General features: G+C 46.2%; 1 protein-coding gene and 1 long non-coding RNA gene across 4 annotated transcripts; both read left to right on the forward strand.

Moving 5' to 3' along the window:
* The first annotated feature begins 386 nt into the window (after positions 1 to 386).
* On the forward strand, positions 387 to 1,853 carry LOC125514801. The gene is made up of 3 exons (XR_007286625.1): positions 387 to 764; positions 831 to 989; positions 1,509 to 1,853. It is a non-coding gene; the product is annotated as an uncharacterized LOC125514801 (long non-coding RNA).
* A 12,935-nt stretch (positions 1,854 to 14,788) lies between these two features.
* On the forward strand, positions 14,789 to 18,157 carry LOC125515451. Of its 3 annotated transcripts, none has more exons than XM_048680917.1 (10): positions 14,789 to 16,663; positions 16,743 to 16,796; positions 16,874 to 16,927; positions 17,005 to 17,058; positions 17,135 to 17,197; positions 17,273 to 17,335; positions 17,409 to 17,471; positions 17,548 to 17,610; positions 17,684 to 17,746; positions 17,827 to 18,157. In XM_048680917.1, the coding sequence occupies exons 1-10, from the start codon at positions 16,576 to 16,578 to the stop codon at positions 17,841 to 17,843; spliced, it is 582 nt and encodes a 193-aa protein (XP_048536874.1). In that variant the 5' UTR covers positions 14,789 to 16,575; the 3' UTR covers positions 17,844 to 18,157. The 3 variants fall into 3 exon arrangements, with proteins under 3 accessions (XP_048536874.1, XP_048536876.1, XP_048536875.1); XM_048680919.1 differs by having other exon boundaries at positions 17,687 to 17,746; XM_048680918.1 differs by having other exon boundaries at positions 17,551 to 17,610.
* Positions 18,158 to 21,555: the final 3,398 nt, after the last annotated feature.

Genomic DNA, 21,555 nt, shown 5'->3' on the forward strand with positions numbered 1-21,555 from the left:
ATGAGCAGGAATTAAGCTTTGGGATGCCTGATACGTCTCCAACATATCTATAATTTTTGACTGTTCCATGCTATTATATTATCTGGTTTGGATGTTTTATATGCATTAATATGCTATTTTATATGATTTTTTGGGACTAACCTATCCTATATACTTAAAAAGTTCACCCCCACTACTTGATTTATCTCAACATGCAGCATAGACACCTCAGCATCCAATCACACCAAGCCACGTCACACCCACACAAGCCATGTCACACCTCCTAAGGTCATTTTCCCTCGAAGAGAAAAAAACTATCCCGATCATTCCCCGGGCCCTACGCCCGCACACAATGGCCACATCAGCCTTCGGTTATGAAGTCACACGAGAGCACCCACCACAACACGCTGATGCGTACCATAAGTACAATTGATTTCCATAAAGCATTGGCCGCAATTAAAGGCCCCACCCAGTTCCCCAATTAACTCCACGGTCCATTGATTTCCATAACTTTCTATTCATCTTCTCCACTCACATGGATCTCCCTTACCTAACCCAGGGCGGCTGATCGGACTGAGGTGAGGCCACCCTCCCGGCGCAGCGGCCGCCTCTGTCGGTTCCATCGACGGTCTCCCCTCCTTCTCCGCCCCGCAGAAGTCCTTTGGCCTCCATCGGGCCCTGCTTCTTCGGTCGCTTCCCGCAGATGGAAAATATGGAGAGGAAGTTCCAGCATGCGGTGGTGGATTTGTGGTTGGCTTACTCCCTCAACATCACTTGCACCAAAGGTGGGTGCTCTCCCTCCTCAATCTTCACAGATCTATTCTTGAACTTATGCCCTTTGAATTTGTCAGATTGCCCCTCCGGATCAGAAGGTGCTCCATGTTTTTCTTCATACATATCTTGGTGCTTGATTCCCAGCCAACAACGCCAAGAGCAACGAGGTTTTACTCCTCGTGGAATCTTCACCATTAACTCCAAGTCTACTTTGTTTCCGGATATTCTCAATATAAGTAAGTACGGTACATCTCAAGCATGCACATCTGTAGCATCATACCTACATATGATTAGTTGATTTATGCACATGCTTTATACCATTATCAGACTTTGTTGTTGTTTGTTTTTGTAGATCCGTCCGTTCTGTCTTATCTGAATTTAGATAGACTTCCCAGATTGTAGCTTTGATTTCAATTAGCAAACCTAGAGAAGATAAGGTGATCTTGCTATGTTGAATCGTCTGTTCAAACTAGGTTAAATGGGATTCAGTGCCACATCTAATTTTTTGACAATGCTGATACCCTTGGTCGATGTACTGATGTTGTTTGGGTATTGTATCGGATGGAACAGAATTTTATGTGTTAATCTCTCTCTCTCTCATAAATCATTATCATGTACTCTTACTCATCTTCCCGAGTCATTCTGTTGGTTTTGTATTTTTAGAATTTTATGTGTTATAATCTGTCATAAATCATGATTATGTACAGTACTTCTTACTCAACTTATTGATTCATTTTGTTCATTTTGTTTTGCAGAAATTGGGGTATGTTGTTCAAGTAAGTTTAGCTGACTGCTCGGATTGTCAACCATTGCTTTTTCTTTAGTTATTCGACAGTCACTATTTTAATTTCCTAACTATACACATGTCCCCTTGTATGTCTACTTATAGTCCTCTCTTAACAGTTCAAGTAGCACTATCGCTTCCTTTCAGACCCTTATATAGGAACTACAAGCAAATTTTGCTGGCTCTGTTGTACATCTTGGAGTTAATGTATATTCTCTTTTAGTTAGCCGATGCAATGCTGTGAAGTTATTCTATTACCCTTCCTTGAGAATATGGAAATTCATGTTTGGTGATCGAGTTGGGCAAGTTATGCGCACTTCAACTACAATTTATTTGAATGCATATCAGATCATATTGTGAATTGATAGTTCTCTAACACACCACTTCTGATTTTTACTTTCAATTACTTTCAACATGTTTATATAAGACAATGGAATCTTGAAGTGTAGATTTTAATATGGTTTGAGTTGGCTGCTCTGCCCTTTATAGTATTTTTGAACGTCATTTTTGTTTCCTTTTTTCCATTTTCCATTGGGGTGGGTCGATAACTATCTTTGTTTCTTTTTTTCACGTCGAGCCCATGAATTTGAATCAACACGTCCACAAATTGAATCACCTAATTTCCGGCAGCAACGCACGGGGTGTCATCTAGTTAACCTAGAGCCCAGTGCCAGTGCCAGTTTCTGTCTTTTCCTTGTTTTAGAGTTTCGTAGAAAAGGAATACCAAACGGAGTCCAAACAGAATGAAACTTTGGCGATGATTTTTCTTGGACCAGAAGACATCCAGAGGACTTGGAGTGCATGTCAGGGGAGCCACAAGGATGGAGGGCGCGTCCAGGGGGTAGGGGGTGCCCCCACCCTTGTGGGCCCCTCGTGACTCCACCAACCTATTTCTTCCGCCTATATATATTCTCAAATACCCCAAAACCTTCCAGGGGAGCCACAAAATCACTTTTCCACCGCCGCAACCTTCCGTACCCGTGAGATCCCATCTAGGGGCCTTTTCTGGCGTTCTGCCGGAGGGGGATTCGATCACAGAGGGCTTCTACATCAACACCATTATCTCTCCGATGAAGTGTGAATAGTTTACCACAGACATGTATGTCCATAGCTAGTAGCTAGATGGCTTCTTCTATCTCTATGATTCTCAATACCATGTTCTCATCGATGTTCTTGGAGATCTATTCGATGTAATACTTTTTTGTTGTGTGTTTGCCGAGATCCGATGAATTGTGAATTTATGATCAGCTTATCTATGAATATTATTTTAATCTCCTCTGAATTCTTATATGCATGATTAGATATCTTTGCAAGTCTCTTCGAACTTTCAATTTGGTTTGGCCAACTAGATCAATTTTTCTTGCAATGGGAGAAATGCTTAGCTTTGGGTTCAAACTTGCGGTGCTCGAACCTAGTAACAGAAGGGGAACCGACACGTATTGTATTGCTGCCATCGAGGATAACAAGATGGGGTTTTCATCATATTGCTTGAGTTAATTTTGCTACATCATTTCATGTTATTTAATGTGTTACTTTGTTCTTATGAACTTAATACTCTAGATGCATGTAGGACTCGGTAGATGTGTGGAGTAATAGTAGTAGATGCAGAATCATTTCGGTCTACTTGATACGGACATGATGCCTATATCCATGATCATTGCCTTAGATATCATCATAACTTTGCGCTTTTTTCTATCAATTACTCGGCAGTAATTTGTTCACCCACCGTAATATTTTCTATCTTGAGAGAAGCCTCTAGTGAAACCAACGGCCCTCGGGTCTATTCTCCATCATGTAATCTTCTATTTTCCATCATATAAGTTTCTAATCTACAATTTTAGTTTCCTATTTACTTTCTTTGCAATCTTTTAATTTCCGATCTATAAACCAAAAATACCAAAAATATTACTTTACTGTTTATCCATCTATATCAGATCTCACTTTGCAAATAACCGTGAAGGGATTGACAACCCCTTTGTCGCGTTGGGTGGAAGTTGGTGTTTGTTTGTGCATGTATTCGGTGGCTTGTTGCATTGTCTCCTACTGGATTGATACCTTGGTTCTCAAAGTTGAGGGAAATACTTACTCTACTTTGCTGTATCACCCTTTCCCCTTCATGGGAAAAACCAATGCAAGCTCAAGCGGCAGCAAGAAGGCTTGCTGAAGCCTGACTATCTACAAGGCCCTTCACAGGCTCGAGGCTGCCACCTGAGTAGCAAGCTACTCATCAACATCGAGATCTACATAGAATCCATCGGAGGGGCAGTGTTCTCCTCTGCAATAGTTTATTAAGCAAATATGGTACTAAGGTACTCAGCAAGTCTTACATCAGATCCTATCATATATGCAACATTATCAACAAGGGTAGTGGAATTTATGCGGCAAGCTAGCTCTGACTCTTGGCTATTCTATCCTTCGTATAACAGTAGTTTGAATAAGATGAGATAGCGCACATGAGTCCACTAATCACCACAACAATACTCCGCCATGGATCCTCTCCCGTCTTTCTACGAGAGGGCCATCCACGGCACTCACACTTGTCTTGAGTCTTTTATGTGTAACCATTAACTTGTCTATGAGCTGCATAAGCAACCAAGTGGTCCATTACCGCATATGCGGCTATTCAAATAGTTTGATAACCCTACAGGGGTGTACTTATTCACACATATGTCCACCACTTAGCGCATGCACAAGTCATGTGCTCGGCAGACTTCAAGCGAAAGCCGGCGAGGGTGTAGACCACGACCTAACCAACCACGCAAGTCTCTAGTCCAGGTTTATTGCCTATTCGGGTTCCATCCACAAGGAGATCCGGCCGGTGTTTCCAGTACGGCCCCAAACGATGTGTGCAGGGTTCCCGAGGCACCAAACGGGCGTGCCGGTACACCGTGCCAGGTACCTGCCCCATCACAGTCCCCCCCAAGGGTCAGCGCTGCGCACAGCCTCCAGTATATTATAGACACCAGAAACTACTGGCAACTACTGGACTGAGATCATGGCAGTCAATAAGTCGAGCGGGGTCATATTTCAGGGCCCAATGTGTGTTAGTAGCAGATGTTAAATCACACACACAGAACTCAGTTCTTAGGGACGGTTCCAATGAAACAACCCACCATGTACTCCCACATGGCCTCTCATCGATACCTTTACCAAAACATGTTCAACGCTTCACTCTCATTACCGGACACAACCATTTCACTCCAATCCATCACCCAGATGAATCAGACCCGACACAACTCTAAGTATAGCAGGCATAGCATGGTAGGAACACAACATGGCTCAATCAACTCCTACACATGCTAGTGGGTTTCATCTAATTACCGTGGAAAAGACAGGTCATGCAGAGGAAAGGGGTTTAACTACCGCAGCAAACAGTAGTTTGAAACATTGTTGTCTTAATGCAGTAAATGAGAGCAAGAGCGAGAAGATGGTATTGTATCGAGATAATCAATGGGGGTTGCTTGCCTGGAAGGGTGGTGGAAGTGTACTGCCCTTCGGTTGGATATATTCACGGATATCCTCGGGTGTAGGACGTACAACGGAGATCACACCGGTAACACAATCAATACATGGCAATATGCAATAATATGATGCATGCATATGACATGGCAAAGTGAGTGTGTTGGGCTAATGCAACTGAAACCAGAGGGGTTTGAGTCAATTCGAACCAAAGGTTCAAATTCAAACTCAAACTATGAATTTATAAAGTGTGGTATCATGTTTTGATCTATACAGCAAGGTTAAGTTGCTTTGTCATGCATGAAATGAATACTAATGGATGGATTGGATTTTTCTGATCATTTTTCATATGTAAATCTTTTCCATCTAAGCTATAGATTAATTTCTATGATTTTTTGAAGTTTAAACCTTTTTCTGGATTTTCTGATTAATTAGAAAGAAACTAATTCCAGAAAAGGGAATTATCGCGTCAGCATGACGTCAGCGAGTCAACGGGACAACCCAGGTCAAACTGACCAGTGGGTCCCGCGTGTCAGTGACCAACTAAACTAACCTAATTTAATTAGTACTAACCTAGGTTAATCAGCAGGGCGGCCCCACACGTCAGTGACCCAGGGGAGGTCAAACCCCTGTTCAACCGGGGCTGACACACCGACGCTTAGCCATCGGCGATAGTGGATGCGGTGGGGCGCTTCGGGAACGGGTTGTGGTGCCCTGTTTGCAACGTAGCGGGGCTCATTCCAGAGCCTAGACTAGCGCGCGTCGGGCGATGACGCCGGTCGGGCTTGAGGCGGCCGGATGCAACGGCGGGGAGCTTGGCTGCGGCGGCCGGAGCTCGGTTGCAGGCCCGAGTGAGGGAGTCCTGGATTAGGGGGTCCTCGGGCAGCCGGACTATATACTTTGGCTGGGCTGTTGGACTATGAAGATACAAGATTGAAGACTTCGTCCCATGTCCGGGTGGGACTCTCCTTTGCGTGGAAGGCAAGCTTGGCAATTCGGATACGTAGATCTCCTCCCTTGTAACCGACTCTGTGTAACCCTAGCCCCCTCCGGTGTCTATATAAACCGGAGGGTTTAGTTCGTAGGACAACAACAATCATAATCATAGGCTAGCTTCTAGGGTTTAGCCTCTACGATCTCGTGGTAGATCAATTCTTGTAATACTCATATCATCAAGATCAATCAAGCAGGAAGTAGGGTATTACCTCCATCGAGAGGGCCCGAACATGGGTTAAAATTTGTCCCCTGCCTCCTGTTACCATCCGCCTTAGACGCACAGTTCGGGACCCCCTACCCAAGATCCCCCGGTTTTGACACCGACATTGGTTCTTTCATTGAGAGTTCCGCTGTGCCGTCACCATAAGGCTTGATGGCTCCTTCGATCATCGGCAATGATGCGATCCAGGGTGAGGTTTTTCTCCCCGGACTCGCTTAGCCATCTGGAGCAGATCAAGAGCTACGCCCCTGGCCATCAGGTCAGGTTTGGAAGCTTGAACTATACTGCCGACATCCATGGAGACTTGACCTTCGACGGATTCGAGCCCATGTCAGGTGCGCCACACAGTCGCGACGAGCATGACTTAGCTCTGCCGCCGGACGGTGTTCGGGAGATCACACCTGTGGCTACTCCGGCCCTCAATCCGAAGCAGATCATGCCGTCCGAGGACAGGTGGATGGACCCCGCCACGGAGGCCGCACACCCAGCGGCGATAGAGCCGAATACGGACTTCACCTCCTATGAGACCTGTGTTGCCGGACCCTTGGATTCGACCCCAGCCACAGCCTCTGAACCGCCCGCGTCCATGCCTATCAAATCTGCTTGGGCACTGATCATGGAGTTTACCTCCGTGGATATCTTTCAGCACTCGCCCTTGGGCGACGTGCTAAATTCATTGAGGTCTCTCTCCTTGTCAGGAGACCCTTGGCCGAACTATGTCCGGCTTGAGTGGGAAGTGGACGACGAAGAAATTCATTCCCCACCCACCACCCACTTAATAGCCACTATCGACGACTTAACCGACATGCTTGATTTCGGCTCCGAAGACATCGTCGGTATGGACGACGATGCAGGAGAAGAATAGGAACCACCTCCCACAGGGCGCTAGACAGCCACCTCATCATATGATATATACATGGTGGACAACCCCAAAGAAAGCGATGGCAATAAGGCAACGGAGGATAATCCCCTCGAGAAGCAATATAAGCACCGGCGTCATCGGCGCCGCTCTAAGCCCCGCCATAGCAAAAGCAGCGATACCAGCACAAGAGACAATAATGCTGCAGACAGTGCCGAAGACGAAGACAATCCCCTCCAGCCAGGCTTCGAGCGGGAGGATGGGCAAGCTAGCCCTAAGGAACAGGCGGCAGACGGAGAATCAGAGTATGACAATTACATGCCCCTCTCCGATGACGAGGTGAGCCTCGGCGATGAAGAATTTATCGTGCCTGACGACCCCGTCAAGCAGGAGCGCTTCAAGCACCGACTTATAGCCACAACAAAAAGCCTGAAGAAAAAGCAACAGCAGCTTCAAGCTGATCAAGATCTGCTAGCGGATAGATGGACCGAGGTGCTGGCAGCCAAGGAATACGAACTCGAGCGCCCAACCAAAAGTTACCCAAAGCGCCGGTTGCTACCCCAACTCGAGGAGGATGCATTAAATCCTACACTACCAGCGTATGATGCGGCTGACCGGCCACCTCGTGGATGAGAGAAAGCGGCGTATCAGCCCGAAGTCCAGCCCGCACCCCGTCGACAGTCAAACAAAAACACCAAGGCCCGGGGCAACATGCAGGACCTGCGAGACGTGTTGGAAAACAAAGCAGGACATACAAGATCGATCTACGGATCACGGGGGCGCGCCCCAACGCGTGACGAGGACCGTCACGCCGGATATACTAAAAGCAAATCTGGCCGGGTCGAATATAGCAGACAAGACTCATATGAACTGCATCGTGATATAGCCCGGCACAGAGGCACGCACACCCCCTATGCTTCACTGATGAAGTAATGGATCACGAATTCCTGGAAGGTTTTAAACCCGTGAATATTGAAACATATGATGGCACAACAGACCCCACGGTATGGATCGAAGATTTCCTCCTCCACATTCACATGGCCCGTGGTGACGATCTACATGCCATTATGTACCTCCCATTAAAACTCAAAGGACCTGCTCGGCATTGGCTCAATAGCCTGCCAGCAAACTTCATTGGCAGTTGGGAGAATTTGGAGGACGCATTCCTTGACAACTTCCAGGGCACTTATGTGCGACCACTAGATGCCGATGACTTGAGTCACATAACCCAACAGCCAGGGGAATCAGCCAGGAAATTTTGGACCCGGTTCCTAAGTAAAAAGAACCAAATCATCGACTGTCCAGATGCCGAGGCCTTAGTGGCATTTAAGCATGACATCCGCGATGAGTGGCTCGCCCGACACCTCGGCCAAGAAAAGCTGAAGTCCAAGGCAGCCCTCACGACACTCATTACCAGCTTTTGTGCGGGCGAGGATAGCTGGCTGGCTCGCAGCAACAACACATGAAGAAACCCTGGCAATTCAGATGCCAATGATAGCAACAGCAGTCCACGTCGCAACAGACACAAATGCCGTAACAATGGCGACAATGCCGAAGACACGGCAGTTAATGCCGGATTCAGTGGCTCTAAATCCGGTCAGTGGAAAAAGCCGTTCAAAAGAAGCAATCCGGGCCCGTCCAGCTTGGACCGCATACTCGATCGTTCGTGTCAAATTCACGGCACCCCCGATAAACCAGCGAACCACACCAACAGAGAATGCTGGGTGTTCAAACAGGCCGGCAAGTTGAATGCCAAAAACAAGGAAAATGAGCTGCATAGCGACGACGAGGAGGATCCCGGCCCGCCGAACACAGGAGGACAAAAGAAATTTCCTCCCCAATTGAAAATGGTAAACATGATATACGCAACCCATATTCCCAAGCGGGAATGGAAGCATGCACTGAGGGACGTCTATGCGATGGAGCCAGTCGCCCCAAAGTTCAACCCATGGTCTTCTTATCCGATCACCTTCGATCGTAGGGACCACCCCACCAGTATCCGTCATGGCAGTTCTGCCGCATTGGTCCTTGACCCCATCATTGACAGATTTCACCTCACTCGGTTCCTTATGGACGGTGGCAGCAGCCTGAACTTGTTTTTTCAGGATACAATGCACAAAATGGGTATAGACCCCTCGAGGATCAAACCCACCAAAACCACCTTTAAAGGTGTCATCCCAGGTGTAGAGGCCTGTTGCACGGGCTCAATAACACTGGAAGTAGTCTTCGGATCTCCGGACAACTTCTGAAGCGAGGATTTAATCTTCGATATCGTCCCCTTCCGCAGTGGCTATCATGCACTGCTTGGATGAACTGCATTTGCCAGATTCAATGTGGTACCGCATTATGCATACCTCAAGCTCAAAATGCCAGGACCTCGCGGGGTTATAACAGTTAATGGAAACACAAGAAGCTCGCTCCGCATGGAGGAGCACACTGCGGCCCTCGCGGCAGAAGTGCAAAGCAGCCTTATGAGGCAAACCGCCATTCGGCAAAAAAGACCCTGGACACCTTCAAGCGAGTCTGGAGTACCCTGCAAGAGGATCACCGGGCATGTTTAGAGCTTGCCTAGCAATTCGGCCTCCGTCCTAGTCCCAGTCAAGCGGAGAAATTTGCGCCGCGCGTACATAATTACGCACTCAAGATACCATGAGCATAGGCGGAGGCACGGCCATGGCACAGCCCACAATGCGGCTCAACCGCTTCAGGACCCGTATATCTTTAACATTTTCTTCCTTTCAGGCCCCTATTCTCTGAAGGCACTCTCCGATTCTCTGATTATCGGACCCGTCATGGGAAGGAAACACCAACGAAGCAATAAGCTTTGACGTACAAGGTAATCCTCAGGTGGTCTCTGATAACGATTGATATACCTGTTTTGCATACCCACACGCAGCTTGACCTTGGATAGGACATGTCAAATAGTCCTATTTTTTACTTATTGCACTACATGTATGCATACGCTTTGACGTATCATTTAAATAACAATGTACAACATCAGCTCATTATTGCATTCCTTTATCTTTTTTTTTCATGTCTGCTTAGTTACGACAAGTCGCACCCGTACATTCTGATACGACCAGTGCGCCAGGGGCTTCAGTATACCCCATAACATGGCATGAAAAGTCTGAACACTTTCGATAGTGCGGCACCCCGAACTTATAGCATTATATGCATCAGCTCCGAATCATGTCTTGGGTCAATAATTGGGTTTGCCCGGCTCCCATGTTTTGGTACCTTACGTTCCGCTATATCGGCTAAGGTAGGACTGGGAGAACTACTGCGATTGTGTCCCGGTTCTTCCGGACAAGCACCTCAGTAGAGAAAGCCGAAAACTGACTGTCATGATGCGGCTAGAGCTGTTCGCTGTTCGAGAGGTCTCAAATCCTTAAAGATTTGTTCCGCTTTGGGCGAGGTGTCGGCCTTGTTCGATTTAGGCGTACATAGCGCCTCAAGTTCGGCCTTCCGAATACTAGGGGCTTCGCCAAAATTTAAAATTGTAGACTTCTATGGCTAAGTGAGAGTGATAAAGCTTTATAGTCTGATTGCCTGGTTCATTGTGTTGAACACCTCCTTCGAAGGACCCAAAACTGGGATACAGAGTGATCAGGTTTATCTTGAACACCTCAGTACTAGTTACATGGGGGGAGAAGCCGACAACTGGCCAACTCTTAAATTTTATAAACGGACGCACAGAAGGTAATATTTTAAATCAACAAGCGTTACATAGCGCACATGAACTCGTTTCACATTACAGGATCACATGAGTACATTCATTTGAATATTACATCCTTAGCACATTCCTCTGCCACAAGGCGAGCAACCTTCAGGACACTGTCATAATACTTTTCGGGGTGGCGATGCTCCTTGCCCTCCGGCGGCCCCTCCTTCACCAGCTTTTCGGCGTCCATCTTCGCCCAGTGCACTTTCGCCCGGGCAAAAGCCCTGCGCGCACCCTCAATGCAGATGGACCGCTTTATGACTTCAAACCGTTGGCAGGCGTTCACAAGCTGCCTTACCAAGCCGAAATAGCTGCCAGGCAGGGGCTCGCCAGGCCACATCCGGACTATGAGGTCCTTCATGGCCAGTTCGGCCGCCTTGTGAAGCTCGACCAGTTGCTTCAACTGGTCGCTCAAGGGCATCAGATGTTCGGTCCCAGTATAATGAGACCAGAACAACCTCTCCATCGAGCTCCCTTCCTCGGCCCGGTAGAACTCCGCGGCATCTGACACACTGCTGGGTAGATCTGCGAACGCTCCTGGAGAGCTCTGAATTTGGGTAAGTAAAAGGAAAGTTTAGTTCACATGCTTTCCTTGCATAATGAATTCCTTACCCGCCGCTATCTTCCGGACCGACTCAATTTCCGGGAGGGCCTTTTGGGCTTCGGCCGGCATTTTGTGCGTTCTCGAGGGCCTTCGCAAGCTCAGACCCTTGCGTCCTAGAGTCACACTCCAAGGACTCGTACTTCTTGACAAACTCCTGGAGCTCTTGCTGAACCTCGCCGACTCGGGACTCTTGCTTCTCGCGCTTGGCGCGCTCCTTGGCCGCTTTGCCTTCGGCCTCGGACAGCGCCTTCTTCAGGGTCGCCACTTCGGTCATGGCCCCTAGCAAAATTCATGATGATCCTGTGATCTAACAACCGGTTTCCTTTTTCTTTATCAATAAATAGACGAGGTATCACTTACCTTTGTTCTCTTCGAGCTGCCTCTTGGTAAGCACGAGCTCTTCCTCGAACCACTCAAGGTCCCGCTTCAGTGCGGAGACCTCCGTCGTGTGAGCGGCAGCGGCCAGCAGTGAAGCCTGCTTATTCACATAGACATATTCTGATTGGACTCCTGTGATTATTATTTGATCCTTTGTTCGGCCTTTCTTCCGAACACCAAATAGAGCATCATGGGCTACTGTCTATGCTATAACATTTTCTCATAATTTTATTACTTACCTTGAAGCCTGTTAGGAGGCTGGCACAGGCTTCAGTCAGTCCGCTTTTGATGGACTAAACCTTCTTGACCACCGCACTCATGATAGTGCGGTGCTCTTCGTCAATGGAAGCGCCAAGAAGCGCTTCCAACAAATTGTCTGATGCCCCTGGATGGACAGAGGCCATCGGCACAGAGGGCTTGTCCCCCTTAGACTTGCTTCCCCCGGCATTAGAGCCCATGGGAGTCTTGCCCTTCGTGCGCCCAGCGTCCGGAATGTATCCTTGGGGCGCTTCTGGAACTGTCTCCCCTTGGTTCAGTACCCTTCGAGACAACACCTCGACGTCGTCCGTAGGGCATGGGAGGAGGCAGTCCGGAGTGAATCGTTGTTCATCTCCGACGGGCCCAAAGACTCATCCGAAGAGGATACGTCGATACGGGCTTTAGATGAGCTACAAGATCATGTTCAGCATGATAAGAAGTAATAAAATAAAACATGCCAAGAACTATTATGGTATCCAGATACTTACCACTTCGCCAGAGGCTTGTCCCTGGGTAACCACTCCTCGTCACTAAAAGCGGCCGCCGTGGAGCAGTACGGAAGGAGAGTCCTTCCCTTCTTGGACCCTTCGGCTTCCCCTGACGGGGCGGCCTTCCTTTTGTTGTCACCCCCGGCTGGGGTGGGGGGGGAGAACTTTCCTCTTCCTCTTCCTCGTTTTCGTGGTAGGAGGGCGCCTCAGTGTTATCGGACGACGATTCCGATACGACCTTGCACCGGAGACCTTTCCTGGTCCCTGTGGCCTTCTTCTTGGCCTTCTTCTCTGGCGCCTCATAGGGTGCAGGAACCAACATATCCGTTAAGAGAGCCCTTGCTGGATCCTTGGGCAGTGGGGCCAGACAATCGATCCACTCCGCTGTCGTGACCCATTCCTGTTAAATGGCGTGGAGGCTTAGATCCCCCACATGATTATACGGGGGAAAGAAACGTCTTACGAGATATAAGGAGCTTACCAGATTGGCAGGGCACTTTGCGTTGAGTGCGTGATCCTCGGTAAGGGGAGGAGGTACCTCAGCGGACTTGAACAGCACCCTTCAGATGTCGTGGTGTGTCGTGTCGAAGAGCTCTCGCAGCGTCTGGTGCTTAGCCGGGTCGAACTCCCACATATTGAATGCCCGTCTTTGACACGTGAGGATCCGACGGAAGAGCATGACCTGGACCATGTTGACAAGCTTGAATATTCTTGCTTATCATGTTTTTAACACAGTTCTGGAGTCCGGTCAGCTCCACCGATGAACCCCAGGATAGGCCCTTCTCTTTCCAGGAGGTGAGCCGTGTGGGGATGCCGGATCGAAATTCGGGAGCCGCCACCCAGTTTGTGTCACGCGGCTCGGTGATGTAGAACTACCCCAATTGCCACCCCTTCACTGTCTCCACATAGGAGCCTTCAAGCCAGGTGACGTTGGGCATTTTTTCCACCATGGCGCCTCCGCACTCCGCTTGCTGGCCGACCACCACCTTCGGTTTAACATTGAAGGTCTTCAGCCACAGACCGAAGTGGGGCTTGATGCGGAGGAAGGCCTCGCACACGATGATAAACGCCGAGATATTGAGGATGAAATTGGGGGCCAGATCATGGAAATCCAGCCCGTAGTAGAACATGAGCCTGCGAACAAATGGGTGGAGGGGCAATCCTAGCCCGCGAACGAAGTGGGTAAGGAATACAACCCTTTCGTGGGGTTCGGGGGTAGGGACGATCTGCCCCACGTCTGGGAGCCGGTGCGCGATATCTGTGGCCAGGTATCCGGCTTCCCAGAGCTTCGTAATGTACTCCTCCGTAACAGAGGAGACCATCCACTTGCCCCGCTCCGGACATGATTGGAGTGGTTTTGCGGAGAAAATCTGAACTTGGGCGCTGGAGCTCGAGAGCGTGAGAATGTATGGGCAGGGAAGAAGAAGGCATGGGTGAAAAGGAGGAGTCCTTGTCCCTTTATAAGGGCGGAAGAAACTATGCGCCTCCCCACCTGCCTGGCAAACTCACTTATTCCCCAAGCGCCGTGATTGATGGCGCGGTTGGGTTACCCACACCCGTATTGATGAGAATCCCGTGATAAGGGGACACGGTCTCTGCTTCGACAAGACGTGCCAAGAAAACCGCCTCGCAGTATGTGCAGTAGCTCGTTGGGAAAACGGTTCGTAATGACCCGGCCACGGCAGGACATCAAGTTATAAAAAGTTGTCAGCAGATTAGATTTGTGGAATAATATACTCTCTATGGTGGTATGTGGAATTAGTTTTGCAGAGCCGGACATGATCCTTGTGTTCAAAATCTTCTATGGAGTATTCGGAGAAGGAAACCGCCTTGCAATGCCGAAGTCAATCTGCGCGCCGGACTCATCGTCATTGAAGCCTGGTTCAGGGGCTACTAAGGGAGTCCTGGATTAGGGGGTCCTCGGGCAGCCGGACTATATACTTTGGCCGGACTGTTGGACTATGAAGATACAAGATTGAAGACATTGTCCCGTGTCCGGGTGGGACTCTCCTTTGCGTGGAAGGCAAGCTTGGCAATTTGGATACATAGATCTCCTCCCTTATAACTGACTCTGTGTAACCCTAGCCACCTCCGGTGTCTATATAAACCGGAGGGTTTAGTCCGTAGGACAACAACAATCATAATCATAGGCTAGCTTCTAGGGTTTAGCCTCTACGATCTCGTGGTAGATCAACTCTTGTAATACTCATATCATCAAGATCAATCAAGCAGGAAGTAGGGTATTACCTCCATCGAGACGGCCCGAACCTGGGTAAACATTGTGTCCCTTGCCTCTTGTTACCATCCGCCTTAGACGCACAGTTCGGGACACCCTACCCGAGATCCACCGATTTTGACACCGACAGCGGGCGGCGCTGCGGGGCATAGGCGGGCGAGCTAGCCCGCTACGGACGGCGTGCACGAAGTGGCGAGTGCAAAGGATACGACGGGCGGACCATTTGGTCACTGGAGTCATGTCGGCGGCGATCGCAGCCGACGGCGCGTGCGGGTGAGAGCGGCGGTGTGGCTACGGAGTGCGGCAGTGAGAACAGAGAGGAAAAGAAGGGGCAGCGGCTCACGGCGATCACAGTGGAGTGGACGGCGAGCTCAAAGGTGGTCGGAGCTGAGCAAGGTGGCGAGGGGGGTCTCCGGTGATGGGCGATGAAGGCAGGGTCAGGGAGGCATATCCAGGGCATGTGAGTGCTCGGGGCTCAGCTGGCTCGGTGCAGAGGACAACAAGGAAGCTCATGGGCACGTCAAGGCGACGAGGGAGCGGCGGTGGCTGTGGCTTCACAGTAGCGCGGCAGTGGCTGCATCGGCCACGGCGATCAGAGGGCAAGAGAGAGAGGGCAGGGGAGAGTGAGGTGTCGGGGAGCTCGGGGCGGCATCGAGGAGGCATTTCAAGGCATCCGCGCACTGTCCAGGCGACGCAGGCGAGCAGGGAGCTGCACGGCAAGCTCGGGCGCACGTGCACTGTCCCCCTCTGCCTACTGGAAGAGGTAGGGGTGACTAGCACCAGGCCAGGTGGGTCGGCCCAGTTCATGTAAGTGGTCTGGGGGCCTTCTCTCTCTCTGCCTTTTCTGTTTTTCTTTTTTATTTTCTGTCTTTCTTTTTGATTTAGCACAAATGCCAGACCTCTTTGTAAAATGCTGAAAATATTTGTGGGCACTTGTGAAATTATTTCCAACAGCCCTGAAATGCTTTCAAGATTATTTGGATATTTAAAAATTATTTATAAGATTTAAATGTCCAAATGTAAATACTATATGGATTAGTTCAAAAATCCAGAGTGTCCTAGAAAAATGTGCACCATTTTTGGCAAAGGTTCTGTTCCAATTCAAAAATGATGAACTTTTATGAAGGGCGGTGTGCGTTCATTGAAATCATTTTTTTAGTTGAACCTGGTATTTTCTGGGGGTGCTAGGGTTTGTTGATCCCCATTTCAAGTTTAAGAAAAAATTAAACATGATGCATCACTCTAGCTAGTCCTAATGCAAGCACTGACTAGGGCTGTGACAAGAGAAATGGGAGAAAATCAAGCGAAGATAATGCGAGTGATCCTCCATTAATTAGGGCCTGGCTAATTTAGCCGATCCCTTAATTCTGGGATATGGAAGAAAATCAACCGAAGATCGCTACTGCTCGATCCCCATCCAACGCTGGCAATGTGTTTGGATTTGTCCCAAAAAAGTTGTTGTTTGCCAGATGCAAAATTTGTTTAATTTAAGCTAGTGATGTTGGGGGGAGATACTATGTTAGTTTTCTATGCATGTTAATTAGTACTAAGAAATGGGAGGAGTAGAACCTTTCCTCACGAATTATCTTTGGGCAGACATTATTCCAACGTTTCCTTACAAACTAAGTTAAGTAATATTTAAATTATTTCCATATATGGTTTCCAATTAAGGAATTTTGTAAATGCTAGGGAAATTGGGAATTTTTTACCTACCACTGCTTTTCCTTCCACTAATAAGGAATTGCCGAGCTATATAAATAGGCACCTAGACCCGTATGTTTTCCTCACCCAATGAAATTCAGTTCATAGTGATCTAGACATGGCGATCAAGCTTATACCAGTAGCATTTTTCTTGCTCATCCTGGCCTTTGCTGAGTCCAGCGACAGGGGCGAACCTCCATCTTCTCGTAAGTACTACTACTAGCTTTACCAAGTCGAGGGTCTCTCATGTCTAAATGGCCTCATATAGTTTATTATTTCATGTAGAAGAAAATGCTTTTGATACGAGTGCTTATGCGGTTCATTGGGATCCACCTGCTGGTAAATACTTGTGCTACCTTGTCAAGTTGAGAAATTTGTTAATTGTGAGTCAACACCTAATTTGTCAGTTACTATAGAAGGAAATAGTTTTGGTGAAAGTGCTTATGCGGTTCACTGGGATCCTCCTTCTCGTAAGTAATTGTGCTACCTTGCCAACTCGAGAAGTTTGTTAATTGTGAATTAACTCATAGGTCATTATTTCCTCTAGAAAAAGATGGCTTTGGTGAAAGTGCGTACGTGGTACATTGGGATCCCCCTTCAAGTAAGTACTTGTGCCACCTTCCCATGTTGAGAATGTGTTAATTCTGAATAAGCTCATAGTTTGTTATTTGCTGCAGAAGAAGGAGGTTCTGGGGCAAGTCCTTATAAGGTGAATTGGAGCCCAGAAGATGCACCTTCCAGTAAGTACTTGTGATACCTTACCAAGTCGAGAATGTGTTAGTTTTGAATGAAATCATGGTTTGTTATTCCTATAGAAGAAAAAGGTTTTGGGGCAAGTGCTTATGCGGTACACTGGGATCCAGATCATCCACCATCTGGTAAGTACTTCTCCTACCTTACCATGTTGAGAATGTGTTAATCCTGAACCAAATCATACTTTTTTTCCTTCAGAAGAAAAAGGTTCTGGGACAAGTTTTGATAAGGCGACTTGGAGCCCAGAAGATGCACCTTCAAGTAAGTACTTGTGTTTCATTAGAAAGTGAAGAATGTGTTAGTCCTGAATTAATTCATGATTCTTTATTTCCTATAGAAGAAAAAGGATTTGGTTCAAGTGCTTATAAGGTAACTTGGATCCCAGATGATGCACCTTCTGGTAAGTAGCTGTACCTTAGCAAGTGGAGAGTTTGTTCATTCTGAATGAACTCATAGTTTGTTTGTGCCCTCAGAAGAGAAAGGATTTGGTGCAAGTGCTTATGCAGTACATTGGGATCCAGATCATCCACCTGTTGGTAAGTACTTGTGCTACAAATCTTATCAACTTGAGATTGTGTTTGTTCTAAAGCAGCTCATTGTTTGTTATTTCCTGCAGAAAAAACCCGCGCCTGACAGCAATAGCCATGTGTCATATGAACACATCTGATTGGGACACGCGGTGCTCTGAGCTGTTGGATGGAGAGCGTGGCGAACCTATTTGGCACTACATGCCCACCAACTACATCATGTTCTATTAGATATATTTAAAGTTCATGCTCAACTATGTAATCTTGTTATCTTATCAATAAAGCGTGTCGAGTGGATGGATGTTTGTTAAAAAAACTAATCACCACCAAAATCTGGGAGTCTTTTGACTGCTACACACCAATATTTTCTTTTATTGCATCCCAAAAAACTCCAGTTTGATTAATTGTAATGTTGCACTTGGGAATTATTAATTTTGGATTTTGGTCTCTCAAACGAGTCGTACCTGGCTTCTGCTGCCACATCACTAGCCAAACAGAGGCGGATTCGTGCCATCCCAGCCAACACTGGTGAAGTATCCTCACCATCCCAGTCACTGTCATTAGTGGAGATGATTTTAGGAGAAGAAGGGACCACCGGTCATCCTTGAACCATCCCCACCACCACATATGCCCCATGGGGTGGCGCCGCCAGGGAAACAAGAGAGGAAGATGTGTAGTCAAGAGAGACATGCTAGACGGGGTAGTGAGCGAGGGGTTGTGGTTCTGTGTTGTTCCGCCGATTTATAAGAATTGTCACATTTTGGGTCTAAAGGGCATATTCCCTTTAACATAACTAGGAAAGTGGCCCACTCGATGCGCGTGCTAAGATTGAATGAAGTTAAATTTGAGAATATATTATGTAATTTGTGCATAGGTTTAAGGTAAATGTGATTACATTTTCAAGTATTAGAATTTTGTGAACTATTTTTTCCTTGTTATATTTTTCTTTTTATTGATATATAAATATATGTCTTGTATGTTCATCCTTTACTTAATAATTATGCATGGCATACTAACTGTAGTTTTATCATCGACTGTATCTTTCAAATTATATTTGTATACTTAGTCTTATAATCCACTGCATTATTCAAATTATATCTGTACATTTTTGCTAAAAAATTGTGATGTTGCTTAGTTGTTTTACAAATAGAAATATATTACTCCCTTTATTCCATAATGAATTTGTTTCTATAGAGTGCTCAAGAATACTAAGGGTGAGCGTACTGTGGTAAAAAAATACCAAATGTGCACACTATGAGAGCAAAATTATAAATAACGTTAAAATATAAGCCACCCTTGGTATATTTTAGCTATCACACCAATCCGTTATTCTTATTACCAAAGAACCTTGATATATATTCCCACAAAAAATATGAGACACACGCACTAAGTTGCAAGGTGCATATACTACAAAGCGTCATTAGTTTGATGGCCCCACCAGTATTCTTGTTCTTGACTTCTCCTCCTCTTTGCCCCACTCATCTTCTCACTAAGTGAGATGTTTCATCTCCCCTGATCCCCTCTATAGTATTTCCCAAAATCTTTCTTCTCACTCAAAAATTGCTTCTGCTAGATAGAGCCCATCAACTTCGTTTATTGCTGCATTGAGATGTGTCTTCCTCACCTGGAGCCACCACCGTAACTGGTTCAGGCACATGTTAAACATGGACAACAGCTTGTTTGTGTCCTTGTACGCCTCATCAGTCACCTAGGCTAGTAAAGGGCGGCGACGTTGTCCGTGTAGTTGCTTTGGTCGTTGATTTCATCTCCCGCAAACTTGCAGCTCTCCTGGATCTATCTTGAGTATGAGGATGCCGGCTACATTTTCTTTCACAAGCGCTCAAGGTAGATGCATCATCTCTATTTGTGCTCGAGGTAGCTTGGCACATCATCCTCATCCCCCGTAGCGAACATTCTTCAAGGTTTGGCCTACAAGTGTAATCAATGGAAAGCCAATTAGTTGTAAATTTTCATAAATTGTCTTTCTGGTCTTGGTAAAACATGTGATTTCTATAAATGGCCTATAAGTGTTGAGTGAGGTATAGAGTAGCTAGTAATAAGTTCATAAATTTTTGAAAATGTAATTATATGTATGAGCACACATACCAATCCATACTAGTACTATAACTACATGGTAATTGTATATTCTTGTATAGTTACTGCTCTTGTTTTTTATTTGTTTAACTTATGGCTAAGTTACTAATTGATGATAGTAAGTTTGGAATGTGAAATACCCTACATCTTAAGGTATAGTGTTAATTTGCTAATGCCCCCTCCACTTTTTCCAGGCTTTGGGACCGGCATTGGAAGTTTTAGGCCCCCTACCCCTATTAATATTCAACAAAGTTAAGAAACTTTAGTACATTTGTGATTAGCTATAGTTTAAATAATTCCTAGAGAAGACTGAATATATAACAATTGAATATCAAAACAAGTATGATTGCATTGTACATATGAATTATAATAATTAACTGATGCTCTCACTATTTGTTTGCATTACATACTAAGCTTGTCGAATCAAATATCACATTATAGTTTGCCGATGTTTGGTAGTAATGAACTATTTCCAATTGTTGATGCATGTTTGCAATAATTCGCTAACCAAAATTAATATTTAATAGCCTAATATTTAAATAGGTCTGATTTCATTGTACATGTGAAATAGAACAATGTCCCGATGCTCTCAATATTGGTAGTAATGAATTATTTTGACCTCATTGCTATCTTCATCATTTACCACTACCCGTACTCCATCCATTTATGTTACTCTTGAGAAGGGGATGGACTATAGGTAATGGTAAATAATGAAGATAGCAATGAGGTCGAAATAATTTATTACTACAAATAGTGAGATATCTGGCACATGCAACTGAAAGTTGTAATATGTGTGATGCTACTATGTAATATCAACCAAAGTGCGAGATATTACATACTAGCATCACACATATGACAACTTTTAGTTTCAGCTTGCGAGTGGGAATTCCAGGAAATGGTAAGATGTTCATGAATTCTGGTCGATACAACAATTCCATTTCTGCATTAAAGGTAGTTGCTTTGTATAGATCCATTATATAGTCATTTATAATGTGAACTGTTTCATTTATTCTAAGTATCCGTGTTGGCGATACCTCTCCCATGAATTGGGATTTTTTTCGATCATTTCCTTTCCTGAGTAGTATATCATTTGGTATTTTTATCAATTGCTCACCTTCTGATGAAGAATTTTTTTCATCCAATATTTAGAATCCACTCTAAAAATTCGGCTGCCCTTTTGTTTCTCTAATTCATCATGAGTTGTGCAGTTCAATGGCATGTTAATGGATGCGGTGACTATGTTCTTTGTTAGCTTCATTATATGGAAGTGCTTCCGAAGATATCACCTATTAATGGATGCGGTGACTATGTTGTGTCTTGTTCGCTTTGGTCCAAAAGGATCACTACAAAAAAAGACACATCCGTGGCATTTTGGCCCGAACGAAAAAAATGATGTCATGCTTATGACATTTCTATGACGGTAATTATGACAAAACACAGTATCAGCATAGATGTGGTGGGCTCCTACTTTTATGACAAAAAATCATGACAGAAAATGGGGTTTTCATACTGGGCGGGGCAGTGACGCACCTGCATGACATTCTTTGGGCCGTCCACGACTGAAAAATCATGGTAGAAACGAGGGCGGGGAAAATTTCGGGGAGTTCCCGGTTACGGTGGGTCGTCGGGGCCGAGTGATGCACAAAGGGATTGCGTGTTTCTCTCGTACACATACGTGCGTGTGTGTGAGGTGTTGGTCTCTAAATAAACCCGGTCGAGGCGTT

The sequence above is a fragment of the Triticum urartu genome, chromosome 6 (genome assembly GCF_003073215.2).
Source record: "Triticum urartu cultivar G1812 chromosome 6, Tu2.1, whole genome shotgun sequence".
Taxonomy (NCBI): domain Eukaryota; kingdom Viridiplantae; phylum Streptophyta; class Magnoliopsida; order Poales; family Poaceae; genus Triticum; species Triticum urartu.